General features: G+C 38.2%; 3 protein-coding genes across 3 annotated transcripts; 1 reads left to right on the top strand and 2 right to left on the bottom strand.

The window, feature by feature from the left end:
* Nucleotides 1-851: 851 nt before the first annotated feature.
* On the bottom strand, nucleotides 852-1,992 carry LOC125237871 (SOSS complex subunit B homolog). The gene has a single exon (XM_048145098.1). It carries the CDS (start codon nucleotides 1,642-1,644, stop codon nucleotides 1,120-1,122), a length of 525 nt encoding a protein of 174 aa, XP_048001055.1. The 5' UTR covers nucleotides 1,645-1,992; the 3' UTR covers nucleotides 852-1,119.
* Nucleotides 1,993-2,246: 254 nt separating this feature from the next.
* LOC125237826 (protein Rae1) lies at nucleotides 2,247-15,384 on the top strand. The gene is made up of 11 exons (XM_048145024.1): nucleotides 2,247-2,386; nucleotides 2,526-2,686; nucleotides 3,444-3,536; nucleotides 3,836-3,913; nucleotides 4,187-4,282; nucleotides 7,619-7,690; nucleotides 8,760-8,891; nucleotides 10,651-10,794; nucleotides 11,313-11,405; nucleotides 14,475-14,588; nucleotides 15,023-15,384. The coding sequence occupies exons 2-11, from the start codon at nucleotides 2,540-2,542 to the stop codon at nucleotides 15,104-15,106; spliced, it is 1,053 nt and encodes a 350-aa protein (XP_048000981.1). The 5' UTR covers nucleotides 2,247-2,386; nucleotides 2,526-2,539; the 3' UTR covers nucleotides 15,107-15,384.
* Nucleotides 15,385-17,252: 1,868 nt separating this feature from the next.
* LOC125237744 (NADH dehydrogenase [ubiquinone] 1 beta subcomplex subunit 3) lies at nucleotides 17,253-18,515 on the bottom strand. Its single transcript, XM_048144915.1, has 3 exons — nucleotides 18,377-18,515; nucleotides 18,113-18,245; nucleotides 17,253-17,463 (listed from the first exon to the last, which is right to left on the bottom strand). The coding sequence occupies exons 2-3, from the start codon at nucleotides 18,238-18,240 to the stop codon at nucleotides 17,295-17,297; spliced, it is 297 nt and encodes a 98-aa protein (XP_048000872.1). The 5' UTR covers nucleotides 18,241-18,245; nucleotides 18,377-18,515; the 3' UTR covers nucleotides 17,253-17,294.
* Between the last annotated feature and the right edge of the window lie 26 nt (nucleotides 18,516-18,541).

The raw sequence follows: 18,541 nt of genomic DNA, 5'->3' as shown, positions 1-18,541 counted from the left end.
CTATTATTAATCAACGAAGCTTTTCTCTGTGAGTTGTCACAATCACAATACTTTTTAAATACCTACTAACAGCTCAATATAAATTAGCCCTAAGGCTAGAGCAGTAGAGTGATTATAATCGGACTGGGGATAATTCAGGACTCTCAGAGGACACTCTGAATATTTTGTATAGAGTACTGGTATAAATAATAGTTCCGCTACTTGACGCTAGATGTCGACTACGAAAGAGCTCTATGGGTAGGAAAACTATAAATCAGTTTAGCTCTTTTGCTTTACTTATATTTACATGCTTTTCACTCGCACTATAGACAATTTTGACAATTGGTTTTTGTTTCAAGATCTAGCTAGATGATGTAATCATGGACAAAATCAAGGCAGTTTTAAAAATGTTAATTCCTTAAGTGAATTCATAGATTAATTGCATACTAATATTACACCAAAGCGTTACATACATTATGGAGCAGATGTGATAGTGCCTTAAAAACAGCATGTAGGCTCCTTGTGTCCCACAAGACCCAAACCTTTTCTATTACTTTATTGAGAGATATGTACAGTCAACCAATTGGAACTCTATGCCACTCTAGAACCATGCCAAAATGACAAGCAGTAAGAGATTTCTTACAATCTGATTTATAATGTCACTATGACATAGTTCTACAGTGGCCTAGTAGTTCCAATTGGTTGACTGTACATGTAGATGGTTGAAAAATGATTCTACTACAAAATAAATAATGATTCTATTCTAAAAAAAAGATTAGCCACCTTAAAGCTTGGTCTACGGAACACCTTTGTAGAAATACAGGACTATGTAAGTGTCGAGGAGAAAATGATTGAATTCAAAGAACTATATGTACTTTCAGGAATTAATGTATCAAAATAATTGGTTACAGTTATTTACAGATCAAATATTTTACATTTCATTACAAAGTAGCAATATTTGGTGGTGTGAGCAATACATATTTGTCTTACATTACTAACTATGAGAATAAAAAATGTTAACTTCATATTAAATCTAATTACTTTTGTTCTAACTACTAACATATACACACAAATTTAAAAATACAAACATCATTACTGCAAAATACTCTTACGAATAAAGTCTTGAATGTCACTAAAATGCTACCTCCTGTTGTTATTTCTCTGATGGCCCCGTCCCCTAACGTAAGTTTTGTGTCCTCCCATTTTGTTGTCAGATTGAAACGGTTTGTTGTTGCTGTTGTTGTTGACGGCTGGCGGAGTCGCGCGTTGGGCGGGCGTGGTAGCCGGAGGGGTAGTAGACATAGGAGGCGGTGGTGGTGTAGGCTGTGGCTCGCTCATGTTTACTTGCTCGTTAAACAACATACAGAACTCGCCCACTTTCTGTATATCTCCAGATTTACCAGCGTACAAAGTCAAAGCGCCTCTCCATAAAGCCGCGTAGCCTCTTGTGAGTCGTACAATGTCGCCAGGCATAAGTAGGGCGCCCGGTTCGTCCCAAACTGAGAGGTTAACTGCGGCGCTAGCATCCGCTACCCGCAGCGTCCTGACCTCTCTAGCTTCTTTGGTTAGCGTCGGGCCGCCGACTTCCAGCACTATGAAGACTGCGTTGATGTTTTTCATGCCTGGTTTCAGGTCTTTAATTGCCACATAATCCGTGCTACCCATTGCGAAAGCTATGTTATCGTTCTAGCGCTCGTAGCTGATGTTGGCGATAAATATGGATGTGCGGCTGCAAATACTGCGTTTCAGAGATCTTGTTTTTATGAAAACAAAAGATTTGCATCGAAGATAACAATAATATACAAAGAGGAGCCTTCGGTTTCAACTTTATTTTTGACAGATACCGCAGATACGTATGGTATGGTATGACAAATTACAAATGTATTTTCTTGTTAACTCCCCATCGGGCTACCAGTATTTGGCATGTTGTTAACTTGTACGGCTTCAACCGGGAATATGTTTCTCTTTTTCTCCAATGAAGGCGTAAATTAAAGCATGATCTTGCATTTATTAAATTTAGTTTGTGTATAAATCATAAATAAATAAATGGCCAATAATATTGACAGGATTAACAGTGTATGGGAGATCTTAATGTATCTGTTTAAGCAAATCTTTTTACCGCTCTTAAATAATATCCTCCAAATTATATTTTGTTCATTAATACTATTAATAGTTTTTGGAGATATCGTCGATATTGATAATTTTGTTGTGATATTAAATCTCTAAAACATTTAAATTGTAGAAAATATGTTCTAAGTTGTGTAAAACTTACACGTTTACTAGGCCTAAATATTTTCCTTAGTCTTGTCACTCTTGACACATTAAAAAAAGTCGATAATAACATAACCTCTAAAAAAACGGTTTGCGTCTGTTATTTGAACAAAACATTGGAGAAATCGCTTTGCAGGTATTTATTATTATGTTATTTCTCTTAAAAAATGTGGGTTCTACGAATCTGTGCATAACCTATGAACATTACATGCCAATCATTAACTTAACATTGAATGTACTGCGCCTTTCTCCAATCCTTGATTTCTTTGCTTCAGCTTAGTGCAGTAAGATGTTCAACCAAATGACAGCAGCCGGGGGCAACCCCAACAAGGATCTGGAGGTAGCCTCGCCTCCCGACGACACTGTTTCGGCCCTTGAGTTTTCCCCGCCTTCTGTACCGCAAACTTTCCTGATTGCCGGCTCGTGGGACTGTCGGGTACGTAATATTTGTTAAGTTATGGAAATATTACAATTATTATTAAAATGCTACATGCCACTCTACAAACACCATATTCCATAAATATGGTTTACAATGTTTTAGAGATGGGCCGAATATTCAGTAAATATTCGGTATTCGGCATATTCGGCAACTTTGCCAATGTTCGTATTCGGCCGAATAGTTCGGTTACATTGCCGAATATTTACCGAATAAACAAAGTGGTAAATAACGTAAGTTGTTTCGTAATTCATTGGATAATGCCATCGTATTTCAGCATTCCAAGGAACTACAAAAATAGAGCTAAATATGTGCTTAACAATATCAATAACATACGGTATTTTGTAACAAACATATAGGTCAAGAAAAAACAAAATTTTAAATATCCATCTATTGATAAGAACAGTAGGCGCCATAGTAACATTAGTAACATTATGTATTCATTACCATTCGTTGAAATGTTTTAAATTCTACATCAGCTTTAAAAATATAACGCACCGAATATTCGGCCGAATGTTCGGTTCGGTAAGATCTGAACCGAATGTTCGGCCGAATATTATTCGGCAAAGCCCATATTCGGCCCATCTCTACTATGTTTTTAATATGAAAGATCCCAGGTCAAGTATCAGACAGTAAGGTTGAGTCATCCATGTCAATCTATCAATCTGCTTACAGACTTTGCAAAATTTGATAACTATAAATGTACACTTCACCACCAGAAATAGTTTAAAAGTAATAAATTCTTGTTTCTCCTCAGGTGAGATGTTGGGAAGTGGAAGCGTCCGGGAAAACAGTGCCCAAAGCTGCTCAGGGCATGGACGGCCCCATTCTTGATGTAGCCTGGCATGATGTAAGTAAACCGCTGATTCTTAGCCTCTAGCAGCCCCCCATTTGAATCAATGGCACTAGTAAACAGGGCTGAATTTCTTTTGTTTGAAAATCGAATGAATCAAAAACAAAAGCAACTCAATTTCATTTAACGTAGATTCAAAATTCATCGTAGGTAGTTTGTCCTAATATTAGAACATTGAACCCCAGGAGGTTAAACTTAAAAAAAATCCAGTTGCAGAAATAACTGACCCCTCTCCTCAAAACTTGTTAAAATTCTATCAAATTTGGAAACCTGAACATAATTTTGGTATTTTTCAGGATGGATCCAAGGTGTTCATGGCCTCAACAGACAAAAGTGTCAAATGCTGGGACCTAGCAGCCAATCAAACCATTCAGGTAAGGTTAACTATTATATTAGAGCTTCTTTCAGGCATATAGGAGTTCGCGGCATCTAAACTCCTATTTGCCTGAAGAGGGGCCTCTAAAATTGGCCCAAAACATGTCATAGCAGTTGTTGTTGTAGTCCTAAGGCACCCCAGAGGTGCAAAGGGCCTTCACAAGCCTTCACAAACCTTCATTAAATATTTGAATATGTCTCACGAAAGTGTCTATAATTGTTATTTATGGATTCACCCTTAGAATTTTCTTTCCTAACAATAACTATTGCAGGTAGCAGCCCACGATGCTCCAGTGAAGACCTGCCACTGGGTCAAGGCTCCCAACTACACCTGTCTCATGACCGCCTCTTGGGACAAGACCCTGAAGGTAAGTTCACCATACTTCACATGTTAAATAATGACCATTCATTCATTTCAGCATAATATTTGACTACAGCAGTTCAAGGTTTAATGTTCAATTTAAAAAAAAAAAACGTTTATTTACAATTAACCTTTTTTGGTACAATTAATTATTTTGCCAAACTGCAGAACAGTTTGTTGGCAGAGGGGACTCCCTTAGGGTCCCCCCACATCTAGGTCTCGCGAGCGTCGCGTCGGGCCAACTGTATGGGCAAAGCCTGACGCCGCGTCGACGCGACGTCTTTTTCCATACAGTTGGCCCGACGCGACGCTCGCGAGACGCTAGATGTGGGGGGACCCTTACATAATATAAGTGGGTAGAACTATCTAAGTGTTATAGTGTTAGCTTTAACTTAATGTGAAGTACTTCACAAATATGGCTGGGCGGTTCTCCGCAGAAAAATTCTCCAGGAACAAATTTTGTGCCCGCAGTTTTCTTAGTCCCTGGACTTAACTGTTGCACTTAAATGATACTTTAGGGTTCATTTTACACTTCTGTGAAGGAGGCACATGGAAAAAACCGTTATTTAGCTATATATGCGACTTTGAAAAAAATGAGTAGGGGCCGACAATGATGAACGTGTTCCACAATGACGTTTTCGCAGACAGCAATGACGCAGAGACGGCCACAATGACGAATGTCTTAAGATGAATAGTAAAAAGGTCTTATGTGCATGGTAAAAACTTACCATCAACAGTCGTTTTTATATAACCTGAGTAGTACAATGAAATAAAACAAAAATGTATAACTTCTTTTTTTAATAATTCGTTTCTTAAATAATCAACATTCATGTAGGTTCTACCTACAGAAAAGATAACTAATTTTTATGATCACAAATGTTTAGGTCTATTCCCACAAGTATGACATGGCCATCAAAAGTTAAAACAGATCTTTTATATCTCTTATCTTATATCTAATAATTGTACTCACAATTTTTTTCTGATGTGATTACAGATTTGTCTTAAACGTTATTAATTAACTAGTTTTGGTTCTTTATTAATATTTAACACTTAAGTTCCTATACGGATAGTTTAGAATATCACAATTTAACATAGTCAGACTTATTTTGACAGTCTATCTAAACTAAAAACAATGAAATAATAAAACAATAAATGCAATGTAACACAACCTTAGGTCTTAGCTGAATAATCAAAATAAGATCACTTTTTCATATTCAACTTTTCTGTAACTTACGTAACATTTTTAATAGGTATTATAATATATGTTTATTTACTATGACAATGTATACATATATTTGTATTTACCATAATCAGACTTATGTTCATAATCTACCTTAAGGAGTAAAGAATTAAATACTTATATATTTCAATCTCAGAACGATTTTTCTTAGTTTAAGTTACTTTTCCTCATATAGATTACTCTCGTTTATACTCTAATATTTATCTATACTATTTATGATCAGGGGCCTATTGCATAACAATTTACAACTTGTATTACAAGTGGAACTCTCTTTCTTATTAAATGAATTGGAGGGAGACTACCGCTTGTAATATGAGTTGTAAATTGTTATGCAATAGGCCCCAGGCTCTTTTTTATTTCACTAGCATTTTTAACGTTTTTACATTAATATCACAAATTACCTACGTCAGACTTAGCTTTTCAGTTTTTGTGTAATTCTAAGACAATGAAGTAATAATATCACGTATAATAGTAAAGCAAACCTTCCCTTTTGTTTTGAAAGGTGTGCTTCACTATATATTTTTTTATTTACTGTTAACATTTTTCTTTTATTTAATTATTCTACATTTTTCACATTATAAATTAATCAGACTTTATCCTCAATCTATCTAAACTTTAAGGAATTAAGGGTAGGTACTTTTCTTTAGCGCCGTGTTTGATTGAATTGGTAGCCTAAATGTTTGCCATGTGAACAGATTTCTGAAGCACCACAACTAAAGCAACTGGCCGTTCTCATCGTTAGCGATGGCGAATGTAGTTCTTCCCACAGAACCTGGTACACGGAAAAGGTGCCGTTAAATGGTTATATGTTCTTGGGTATCAAGTTCTTGTTGAGCATCGTACCGATTTGTATCAACATTAATAACGTAATATATTATCTTCATTGTAATATATCTCACAAATTCGACCTTAAACAAAATACATTATATTTATATTAATAATGACGAGCAAACACTAAAGCATTATAATGAAATTTCATATTAAAACGTCATTGTTGGATGATAACGTCATTGTAGGCTTTTAAGTCTGTCATTGTTGGTGAAAAGCGTCATTGTCGTCTCACTCATTTTCGCCTACAATGACGTAGCCAACAATGACAAATTTGACGAAACCTGTCGAAACTCGTTTGTTTTTGAATGCATACTAAAATACTTATTTTGCAAGCATAACGCTTTCATTTGCTAGATCACAGTTACGATCTCATTTAAATATCATGCATTATCATCGACAAATAGGTGAAAGTAACAATGATGAAAATATTGACAAGATTGAAAGAACTTTTTTGGTGACTTACCAGGCCGGAACGACGCACGCGCTACTCATCTGAGTGTTGACTTCTGGCTGAGGGGCGGAGGGTGAATGCCGGGGGCTGCGTGTTGGGTGTTCGATGCGTTTCGTTTTCGATACACTTCACAAATAATCGCGGTGTTCAATAATGACGCTTTATTTTTACACGATGTTTGAAATAGATTTTGGTAATATTATATTTAGTGTACTGATGTGTTTTTTATGTAATACTTGCATGCATTTATCTGTTTAAATATGGGAAAAATTATAAGACATTATTAAAGTTACTTTATGTTTTAAACAAGTTTAAGTCTAATGACTATGTTTGGCCACATACAAAATACAGCTGGTTTTTCACTTTATTGACAAATATATTTTTTCATAGGGCATTAAACATAAAAATAGTTTAGGCACCTTTTTCATCAGGTAATAACGTGCTTATATAATGATTTTTGGGTACGTATAATCAGCTAGATTTAAAGTTATATCAAGGCACACGAAAAATGAGCTTTCTGGAGAATCGCCCGGCTATAGAATTTTTACGTAATCGCTGCTTTGATATCCTTAAGGCCAGTTGTATCAACCACAGTTAACATACACATCAACATCACGCAGCAGAAGACTATGGGAATTCCGGAATTCCCGTACAAAAATTTAGCAAACGCTAAATTTGGTGACAGACAGTGTGGTAGAGTGCAACCGATGCTTAAACTAAAGTAAAGTAAACTTTATTTTTTTAATATTAGTTTAATTTTTATTAGTTTATTATTTATTAATTTAAGTTTCTTATTTTGTAATATTTCTTGTCTGTTTCAGTTCTGGGACACTCGCAGCTCTCAGCCAATCATGAGCATGAATCTCTCGGAAAGATGCTATTGTGCCGATGTGGTGAGTTCATATAAATAATTAAATATCACTGATAGACTTGTGCCGTTTCGTTCGTTGATCGGAGCGCTCCGATCTCGTTCAATCGCTCCCACGAACTAGTTCGCTCTTTTAGGTCTTTGCTCATTTAGTTCAGTCAGACCAGCGACCACTGCGGTCGGAAAGATCAGAACGAATGGGACCAAATAGTGTCAAAATGATACGAATAGTCCGCAGATAGTAACATTCCGGGCCGAAAGGTTGTAAGTAACCGAAGTTTAATATGAAAATTTGACTTTTTTTGTTGCTCTGCTAAGTAACTCTCGCTCTCGGTCGGCGCATTCACACACTCGTTCTTGATCCAAACCGCTCGCGTTCGCCGATCATATAGTGAACTAAATGAGCAAAGACCGATTCTCAGAGCACGGAAAGATTCAGTTCATTTCGGTCATTGATGGGATTTTATTCCTAACAGTTCATAGTTTGTGAACGATACAAGCCTAATCCCTGACTACCAATACGTTTTTACTCAAAGATGGATGTTTGACTGCAAATTTAAAATTTCACAAAAAATCCCAGACACCCCTTGCATATCTTAGAACAAATTAAATTATTCTCATTTGAAAATATTTTAATTTGTATTTTTAAGTAGTAACACTACTATTATACTATAAACATTAAATAAATGTCATATACAAAGAAAAAGTGACCAAGGCCAGCCAGCTCCAGCTCGGAACACTTGGAGGCCTTGGTCACTTTTTCTTTGTATATGACATTTATTTAACCCCTTGCATAATCAATTAGAATGAAAATTGATTGTACGAGTAACATAATGTTATGCTCGAAAAGTCTACAGCAGACTAACAAACTTAGTGACAACCCACACTCGGGCTTCGTCGCTTGGGGCGCGTCTTACGTCCTTCCTATACAAAATGTAGTGAGGAGACGTTTTTTAAATTACACTCAGGCAGCGCGGCGCTGGCGTCCGTTCCGCGTTTTAAGAACATGCGTCGCCTGTGTGTGGATAGGCCCTTACAGAGTGATTAGTCTACATACCAATTTATTACGTACTGAAGTTTATTGATGTGTACAGGACTACCCGATGGCAGTGGTGGGCACGGCGGACCGCGGCATCTGTCTTTACACGCTGGAGGGCAAGCCGGCAGAGTTTAAGAGAGTTGAGTCCCCGTTGAAGCATCAGCATCGTTGCATCGCTATCTTTAAGGTAGGCACCATTTTTTCTTTATATACCAAGGTTACAGGGCAAGGGCTAATATCACAGAATATATAATAGTACAAGTACAGAAGGCTCACTCCTTTGATGTTCACAAAATGCCGCCATTCTAAATTCTTACCTACATTAACAAACGGACCGCAGGCGAGCAGCCGACATTGAATTTTATTGCGGCGCGTGAAAGCCGCGAATTCGCATCCGCCGACATGTATAGTCGAGTTCATAAATAAATATAAATGTAAATAAACATTGGGGGACACCTTACATAGATCAACTTAGCCCCAAACTACTATGGGTGCTAAGCGACGATATACATACTTAATTAGATAAATACATATACTTATATACAAAGAAAACATCCATGACTCACTCCATCGTAGGCCACGTCTTTGCCTTTGGCTAGTCTGTGGTCAAGAGTAAGCCCATTTATAATTAAAAAAAAAAAAAAAAACTCAGAAATACTCATCACACAAATAAATGCCCTTACCGGGATTCGAAACCAGGACCGCGGCTTAGCAGGCAGGGTCACTACCGACTGAGCCAGACCGGTCGTCAAATATCTGTTCATTTCTTCACCTTAACTCGTAGCAATAAGGTGAAAAAATGTACACATATTTATAAACTCGGCTGTACTTATAGCGCGGCGATAGAATCGCGGAGTGAGCCGCCCCTGCTAATATAAACAGGGCAAGGGCTATTGTAAAACTTACTTACTGAATTTACGCCGTAACATAATCCCTTAAATTAAATTAAATTGTTTGTTGCTTGAAGTTTTCACATTGAATGTTTACTTATTTACTCCGTTGGCTAAGTGCCCCAAAATGAGACTTGGCCTCCGCCTTACAGAAGACCGCAGCCAAATAGCACTAGACCCTACTCATAGTGTTGTGTTCCTGCCGGAGAGTAAGGCTGCCAGAGCTCAACGAGGGTGCGGTGTGCTGAGGACGGGAGGACTTACGGAACAAACTTGTTCCGTCTGTTGTCCTTTGAGTCGTCGGCGACCCGAACCCTCCTTAGAACTTGTACACTCCTTTTTGCTGTGTACTTAACACAGCAAAAGGGAATGTACAAGTTTCTAATGGGGTGGCAACGCGCATGTGACACTGTTTGCGTTGCAGGCGTCCATAGGTTACAGCGACCGCTTGACATCAGGCGGGCCGTACGCTTGTTTGCCACCGACGTAGTATAAAAAAAATACAAGACGGCGCCATTTTTCTCGGTCCTGCGCTACCTCTCACCAATTCTTGACTTGGAGTTCACACAGATCCGCCTCCACCATGTCGCTCCAGCGATACCTAGGGCGTCCGGCAGGTCGTCCTCCTGCTTGGCGACCTAGGTATGTTCTTTTCACATGCCGATCATCCATCCTCTCGAGATGGCCCAACCAACAGAGTCTGTGTGCTTTAGTCTCTCCTATGATGTTTAATTGTTTACGCAACATTTTAATCAAGTGTTATGACATTAGTCTTTTTTTTATATTATAGGACATTTTTTTTTACACAGATTGACTGAGGCCCACAGTAAGCTCAAGAAGGCTTGTGTTGTGGGTACTCAGACAACGATATAAATACTTATATACATAGAAAACATCACACAAATCAATGCCCTTACCGGGATTCGAACCCGGGACCGCGGCGTAGCAGGCAGGGTCACTACCGACTGCGCCAGACCGGTCGTCAAAGTCTTGTATCCTAATTGCATAGTTTTCTGTAACTTTTTGAAGAAACTTTAGGTATATGTTTTCCTTTAGGACAAGAAAACTAAGCAGCCAGCAGGCTTCGCGCTGGGTTCAGTGGAGGGCAGAGTGGCCATACAGTATGTCAACCCGACCAACCCCAAAGATAACTTCACATTCAAGTGTCATCGGTCAGCAGGAACCACTGGTGGATATCAGGTAAAATAGGTTTACTGGTATTCATTTTACAATTTATATACATATATCACATATATGTGGTATATGTGAAGGGCCTAAGGTTTCTGGACTATTTTAACTATAAAACTCCCGTGAGACTCAAACATATTTAAAAATATTTTAAGCGGGTTACTCACGTGTTAAGTCGATGTAGCTCTCGACATGTAAAGGCGGGGTCGCTACTCTTGAGAAAGATCCTCGAAAATGGATCGAAACATGTCGAACACTGCATCGACTTAACACATAAGTAACCCGCTTAAAATATTTTTAAATATGCTTTCTGGACTAATTTAATTATCTTTCCTTCAAAACATTGAGCAATCATAATTTTATTTATACACAAAGCGCCATTTTGTTGCAACCTCTTGATCGCTACGCCTAGCGCCTGTCGCGTAACATGCGCGCAGGTTGATATTGGACAGTTGCAAGAGTCAATAAACGTAAAGGTCAAAGGGTAAAAAACTTAAATAACTAGATAAAAATGATACATTGTTGTCCAGGATATCTACGCGGTGAATGACATCGCCTTCCACCCCGTTCATGGGACTCTGGCAACAGTGGGTTCCGATGGCTCATTCTCCTTCTGGGACAAGGTATGTGAAGCGGTTTATGATCTACTAGCAAAGAACTTCTAGCGCTTCGTCAGGTGTTACTGCGAAATCTATGTTAATCAAAAGCGCTTTGCTTCTTCTTTTCTTTTGCGCACTGCCAAGGAATGGAAACCTTCAAATCAAGAGTGAACAGGCATCTTCTGGGCGAGCTCACTTCATCGTAGGCCACCTTTTTGCCTTTGGCTAGTCTGTGGCCAAGAGTAAGCCCATTTATAATAATAAAAAACCGGCCAAGAGCGTGTCGGGCCACGCTCAGTGTAGGGTTCCGTAGTTTTTCGTATTTTTCTCAAAAACTACTGAACCTATTGTAACGTAGTTACGTTACGTAACCTAGGTTACCTTTTCTTAAAAATAAATAAATTAATTAAATAGCTTATTTTTATTATATTCATACATATTTAAATAATTGGCAGCGAAGTATGACGTTGCAGGTGCGGCTAGGACGATTGATAGATAATGGAATTTCATACAAACCTTGCAGGCCAAGGCCGGCAAACTCTTCTTTTTTAATTTCCAAACACAGATAATTGTGACATAACATCCAGGTATTTAGCAAATTAAAAAAAACTATAAGGGGCTTTATAGACGTGCCGACTGCAACTGGTACGAGCCCTAGACAATATTTTATTTTGGGTGCGTATTTGATTTTGCCCGCCTCAGACCTATCCGGCCTCGCCTCGCTCGGCCGTCTATATGTCTTCGGCCGGCAACCCCTTTTGTCCCGGCCTCTGTAGTAAGGTACTATTAAAATTTCAAATATTAATATTAGCGCCATCTAGCTGAGCCCTTCTTCTGTGTGGTACTGAGGTAAGTAAGTTTTATTCTTAGACTTTATCTGTCTATACGGAGTTATATATGTCTTTGACTAGAAGTATAAGTACTCTAATGAGTATTATTGTATTTAGCGCCGTCTCTCGGCAAAATTTACTAAGTAATTTACGCGACTTGAGACTTGTGCGAACCTTTAGGCATGGAAAGTCACATGAAAAGTTGTCTAAACTAATAATAGATGGCGCTGCATTTGAATTTCTTGACTGATAACTCTAATACTAAATTGAATATACTCTAAGGTAGAGCAGAGTCTAACTGGGGAATTACCTCCGCTTTACAAAAGACCGCAGTCAAGTAGCACTAGACTTTACTCATTGTTGTGTTCCTGCCGGTGAGTAAGGCAGCCAGAGCTCAACGAGGGTGCGGTATGCTGGCGACTGGAGGACCTACGGAAGTAATTAGGACAATAGATCCTTCCTCCTTCCTCCTTCCTTCCTTCCTTCCTTCCTCCTCCTTCCTTCGGTCCTTTGAGTCGTCAGCACCCAGGCCCCTTCTAAGTACAGGTTTGTACAAGTTTCTAATGAGTCGAGTCGGCAACGCACATGTGCCACTCCTTGAGTGGCAGGCGTCCATATGTAACAGTGACCGCTTTCCATCAGGCGGACCGTATGCATGTTTGCCACCTGCGTGGTACAAAAAAAACTCTCGACTAATTCACCTTAAACATTAAAAACTAAATCAAAATCGATTGATTCGTTCGGGAGCTATGATGCCAGACAGACATGTCAAGCGTCAAACCTATTATTATTATAACACTCCGTCGTTTTTGCGTTGGTAGTTAAAAACATGAAACCTCCTTCAAAACTATAATAAAACACAACTTTCTATGAAAATCGGTCAAGTGCGAGTCGGATTTCGACATTTCCATACAAAAAGGTCATGAGCGCCTGACAACATGTGATAGCAACGTACACTAGATTTGTACTTTCAAAAATTTGCGTACATTTTGGAAACTATAAGAGATAGAGCAAATAGACTTCAGATTTTGGTTGTCGGTGGCACAATTTTTTTGTTTTCGTATATATACACCATTTTTTGGACCTATTAGGGCAATATTATGGTCAGTGCAGTTCTAAACAGTCTTAAGCGCCTCTTTTTTAGTAGGAACTTAAGTCATTTTGGCAAATGATTAAAATTTTTAACAATTTCTAAACAGAAATGAATTTCTTTCTATCTGTCCATGGCGCTCACAAAATTTCAAAACATTTAGTAAGTACTTGCAGCGGCAGTGAGTGAAAATCTCAATTTGAGTTTTTTTCTCTTAAGTCCGACTTACGCTTGACTGTAGATTTCTAATAGGTTTTCCTGTAATCTACAGGTAGAGGGCTATCTTGTGTATTTTTTTGAAAATTTTACGCTAAATAGTTTCGGAGATAAGGGGGGGGGGGGAATGGTCATTTTTTGCTTATTTTCTTAAATTACTTCTAAATTACCAAAATAAAAACTATAAAAAATTTTTATTTGAGATGCTTATAAAATGCTCTTTCATTTGATATGTAACACAATATAGTTCTAATAACTTTGATTTTTAATTTTCAATTTTACCCCCCAAAAGTGCCCCCTATGATTAAATTTCGTTTAATTTCATTTAATTATATTACATGTCCGTCTTTGGGCCACAGGTTTACATACGTGTGCCAAATTTCATATAAATCGGTCTAGTAGTTTCGGAGAAATCGGCTGTGACAGAGGGACAGACAGACACGCGAGTGATCCTATAAGGGTTCCGTTTTTCCTCTTTGAGGTACGGAACCCTAAAAAAAATCTAGAAGATTACTTTGCTAATACGCGAACAGATAATGTGCTAGTCAAACAGCGCTGACTCGTTATACCTACATAACCACTTGGGTATTTTATACATGCAATTAATGTTTAAAAAAAAAAAAACATTTACACCTCCTTTAAGTTAGTGTGGTGTAATAGGCTAGTTTCCTACTAGTCAAATCAGCTTCTTTTTAAGAACTGTCAAAACGATTTGCTAATATGGAATTACTATGAAATACTGAAGAGTGATGTCACGGTCAATTCAATTACTTTATATATTTCTCTTTGACTTATTAAATAGAAATTGTGTTTAAACATAACTACTGTCCATATTTTTCTTCTAATTATGTGGTGCTTTATTTCGGGCACTGCATAAAATATTTTATTTATAGGAAACTAGCCTATTCCAGAATGTGTTGTGGGCACACAACTAATATAATTAAAATTATCTTTCAGGACGCGCGCACGAAGCTAAAGTCCTCAGAGTTGCTAGAGCAGCCACTGACCAGGGCCGCATTCAACCACAACGGGCAGATATTCGCGTACGCCGTGGGTTATGATTGGTCCAAGGTTCGTACTTCAAATGTTTTACAATATTTTCGTGGCAGACAATCATACGGGCCACTTGATGGTAAACTGTGACTGTAGGATACAGTGGAGTGGACACCACACTGCGACATTGAGCTCTGGCAACCTCAATCGCCTTTATTAAACTTCTATTTTTAAAACATAATGACTATAATATTTATTAGAAACTATTGTCTCCACTAAAGGTTGTCTGACAGCCTAACTTTAACTAACGGTAAGGCAACTACCACGTTTTAAATTGGTGAGCAATAAATAATATTTCTACTGTATTGTATTCTAGAAACACAGTTGGGAATTTTTAGAATTTGGGACCCCTAATTAGCGTAAGTTGTTAACTAAAATTACGAAATTGGGGGGTCCCAAATTCTGAAAATGCCCATATTACCTATTTAGCTAATATCTTTCATATATTACAGGGCCATGAGCATTTCAACCCAGCTAAGAAGAACTTCATCTACCTCCGAGCGTGCTACGAGGAGCTAAAACCGCGTACAAACTGATTCACTTCCCTGCCTTCTTTCAATGCATAAACGACTCCACGTCAGTGACGTCAACAACGCGACGTCAAAGACGTCGGGTGACGTCAACAACGTGACGTCGAGGACGTCGGGTGACGTCATAAATGGCATTAGTGTTGTAATATGGCGATCGTATAATAGGCGAGACGACTAAAAAAAAACGAATTACTCTAAGACTAAATTAAATTATTTCATAGGAAATATTTTAATTTGTAACCGGGATATAGACCGTGATTACCTTTTTGATTTTTGTCGAGCTCCCGATATTTCGACGCAGTTGCATGCATCATGATCACGGAAAACTGACGAAGGCGGGTGGATGTCAAAATTGCGTAAACAGCGCGCGATCTACCCTCCTTCGCGCGCGTCGGCTGCGTTCACTTTAGCGATGGTCTGTCCAAACACACTACACTCACAGTGTCACTACGTTTGTTCAATTCTGACTTCACCGGTTTTTTACACAAACAAATCACTGGATTCCATACATTAGATAGTTTGAAGCCATCCTCACGATTGAAATTTTTATATTTGTGAATCTCAATGGCTTCTCTTACCAATCTCGGTATGTAGTGGCGTTCCGTCGAAATTACCTTAGGACTATGCAACTCGATCCAATGATTTGCACCCGACTCAATGAGATGTTGAGCAATAGCCGACTTGTATCGTTCTTTTTGACTGCAGCAATGTGTTCTTTAATTCTGCAGGCAATAGTGCGCTTGGTCTGCCCTATGTATCAAATCAAAAAGGTAATCACGGTCTATATCCCGGTCAATATAAGTCTAATGAAAATAACCGTGAATCATTCAAAACTCGTATTATTATTGTTTCGTATTTGGCTGTTATACTTATGATTGGCTGGATAAATGTTCCATTATTATGTTTTATTCAATATTTTCGCGAAAGAAATAGTTTAGCTAGCTTTCTAAATAAAATTGAGTCTTGGCGTTTTTAATATTTTTTGTACTAATTAGTACTGTAGATATTTTAGAAATCATTTGAATTTCTATATGAAAAGTGGAATGGAGTTGCCATTTGGTATATTTTGATATGGAAAGTCAAAATTATAGATACTTGTAATAGTTGTAATGTAAGGTTTAATGTTAAGAGTGAGTCAGGAAAGTTGTCTTATTGTCAAATTACATTAGGATTGTATAGTAAAATGAATACAACTAATGTTTTGAAGCAATTCATGAGAAGCATGTAAAAATGTAACTGTGTTTTGTAATTTAAATTGTTACAAACTGTTAATAAACAAGTTAACAATCACATTGTTTTACATTTTACCGATTTAACGTACAATTTCTTCAACTAATTTCAAATGCAATGAGAATGAATCTCTATTGGAATCTCAGATGAATTTCATGAATTCAGGGTTCTTGGCAGTGACATTATTCTTTTAACCACTTTAAATTTTTCCCCGAGCCGTGCATGGAGATTAGTTATTTATACGTGTGCTGGGTTTCTTTGCTGAGCGGGACTGCACCAGATGCCCTGGAGAAGCTCACAATCATGGGACGCATGGCAAGGAAGCGAAGAAGTGGAAGCACGGGCACTCATTGGTCAGACAGAATAACATCTGTGACAAAGACCACATTGCTGGCTAGCATGCACCGGGCCTAGGATCAAGTGGTGTGGAGACAACTGGTGAAGATGTCCACATTCGTCACGTCCCTCAGCCATGAGGATACGACAAATCTCCACTGAAATAAGCAGTATTGTTTGTCTTATATATCGGACTCATGATCATCCTCCTTGCGTTATCCCGGCATTTGCCACGGCTCATGGGAGCCTGGGGTCCGCTTTGACAACTAATCCCAAGATTTGGCATAGGCACTAGTTTTACGAAAGCGACTGGCATCTGACCTTTCAACCCGGAGGGGTAACTAGGCCTTGTTGGAATTAGTCCGGTTTCCTCACGATGTTTTCTTTCACCGAAAAGCGACTGGCAAATATCAAATGACATTTCGCACATCCGAAAAACTCATTGGTAGCCGGGGTTCGAACCCGCGACCTCCGGATCAAAAGTCACACGCTCTTACCGCTAGGCCACCAGCGCTTCATATGTATCGGACTATGGTACCTAAAGGATTTAATTAGACGGAGATCGTAAATAAAAACAAACAAGGAATAAACTATCAATAATTTATTTTCTAACACAGCATTGAATAACTTAATGATGTCCACCCCCATGACCATGGTCATCATGTCCTCCGAGCATCTTCTCGGCTCCAGCGGTGATCAGCGCTAGGCCCAGACCAATCGGGAAGCCGCGGAAGAACACTTTCTTGGCGCGACTCCATCTGGTGCCGAAACCGGGGTTGTATCTCCAAGCCTCGTTTCTGGAAAATAGAATTTGAACTAAAATAAATGTCATACAAAGAAAAGAAGAATCTAATTCACATCGAAAAACATTTTATTTATTTATTATTATTATTTAATAAGCAGGCAGGCAGTTAAATAACTGATATAGTGTGTATCCAGTGATGATTGTGACAGTAATCATAGCCGAGTTGTAGATGTGATGTGCTTGTCTAGTCTATTTTTAAACTGATTCACATTTTGTGCTGAGACCATGTCTTCTGGGAGTTTGTTCCAAGATCTCACTACTTGATTGCTCAAAAAGTGTTTATAAGGGTTACTGTGAGATCTATCACACTCTTAGCTTTTAGTGATGACCTCTCAGAGTGTTGTTATTTTGAAGTAAAAATCTTAAAAGTAAGAATTGTGAACTTAACCCTTAAACGCATGACCTTGACAAAGATATTCAAATTTGAATTTTGACTTGCTGTCATTAGAGTCAAAAATACATGATGCACTATGCATTTAAGGGTTAAAATTAATATTTAATATAAGTACAGGGTAGTTTTATTGGCGTTTGCTGATGATCCCATTGATCCCATAAAAATACAGTAACACATATTCTAAGCTATAAAGTAAGGAGGGATATTTACAACCAAGAGTTGAAAATAGATGTTAATAGATTCCCACCTGATCCAGGGGTCCTTAAGTCCCTTCTGGGCCAAGGCCTTCTCCAGCTCCTCGAGCTGCTTGATTCCCTTCACCTGGAACTGCTTGTAGTCAGGGACCACATAAGGTGCGTGACCATGTCCGCCCATCCTTCCTGAAAATTCGACCAGAAAAATACACAGCTAACCTCTATCGATTATATAATTTTGTGTGAAATATTTTTATAAACTAACAGATATTTCAAGAAAGATCTGAAATTGCAAAATAAATACAAATAAAACCTACAGTCTATTAAATAATTATATGGCGAAAAGTGGTCGTAATCGCTGTCGAGAATTGGAAAAAATGTCAATTGTTTTGACAGCTGTGACAGTATGGTGACAGTGACAGCTTTTGGAAACGAAACTATTTGAGACACTAATACACACGCCTAATCTCAGCACTGGAAAC

This window comes from Leguminivora glycinivorella, chromosome 22, assembly GCF_023078275.1.
Source record: "Leguminivora glycinivorella isolate SPB_JAAS2020 chromosome 22, LegGlyc_1.1, whole genome shotgun sequence".
Taxonomy (NCBI): Eukaryota; Metazoa; Arthropoda; class Insecta; order Lepidoptera; family Tortricidae; genus Leguminivora; species Leguminivora glycinivorella.
Note: the sequence above shows the minus strand (reverse complement) of the source record. Positions and strands in the feature narration are given on the sequence as shown.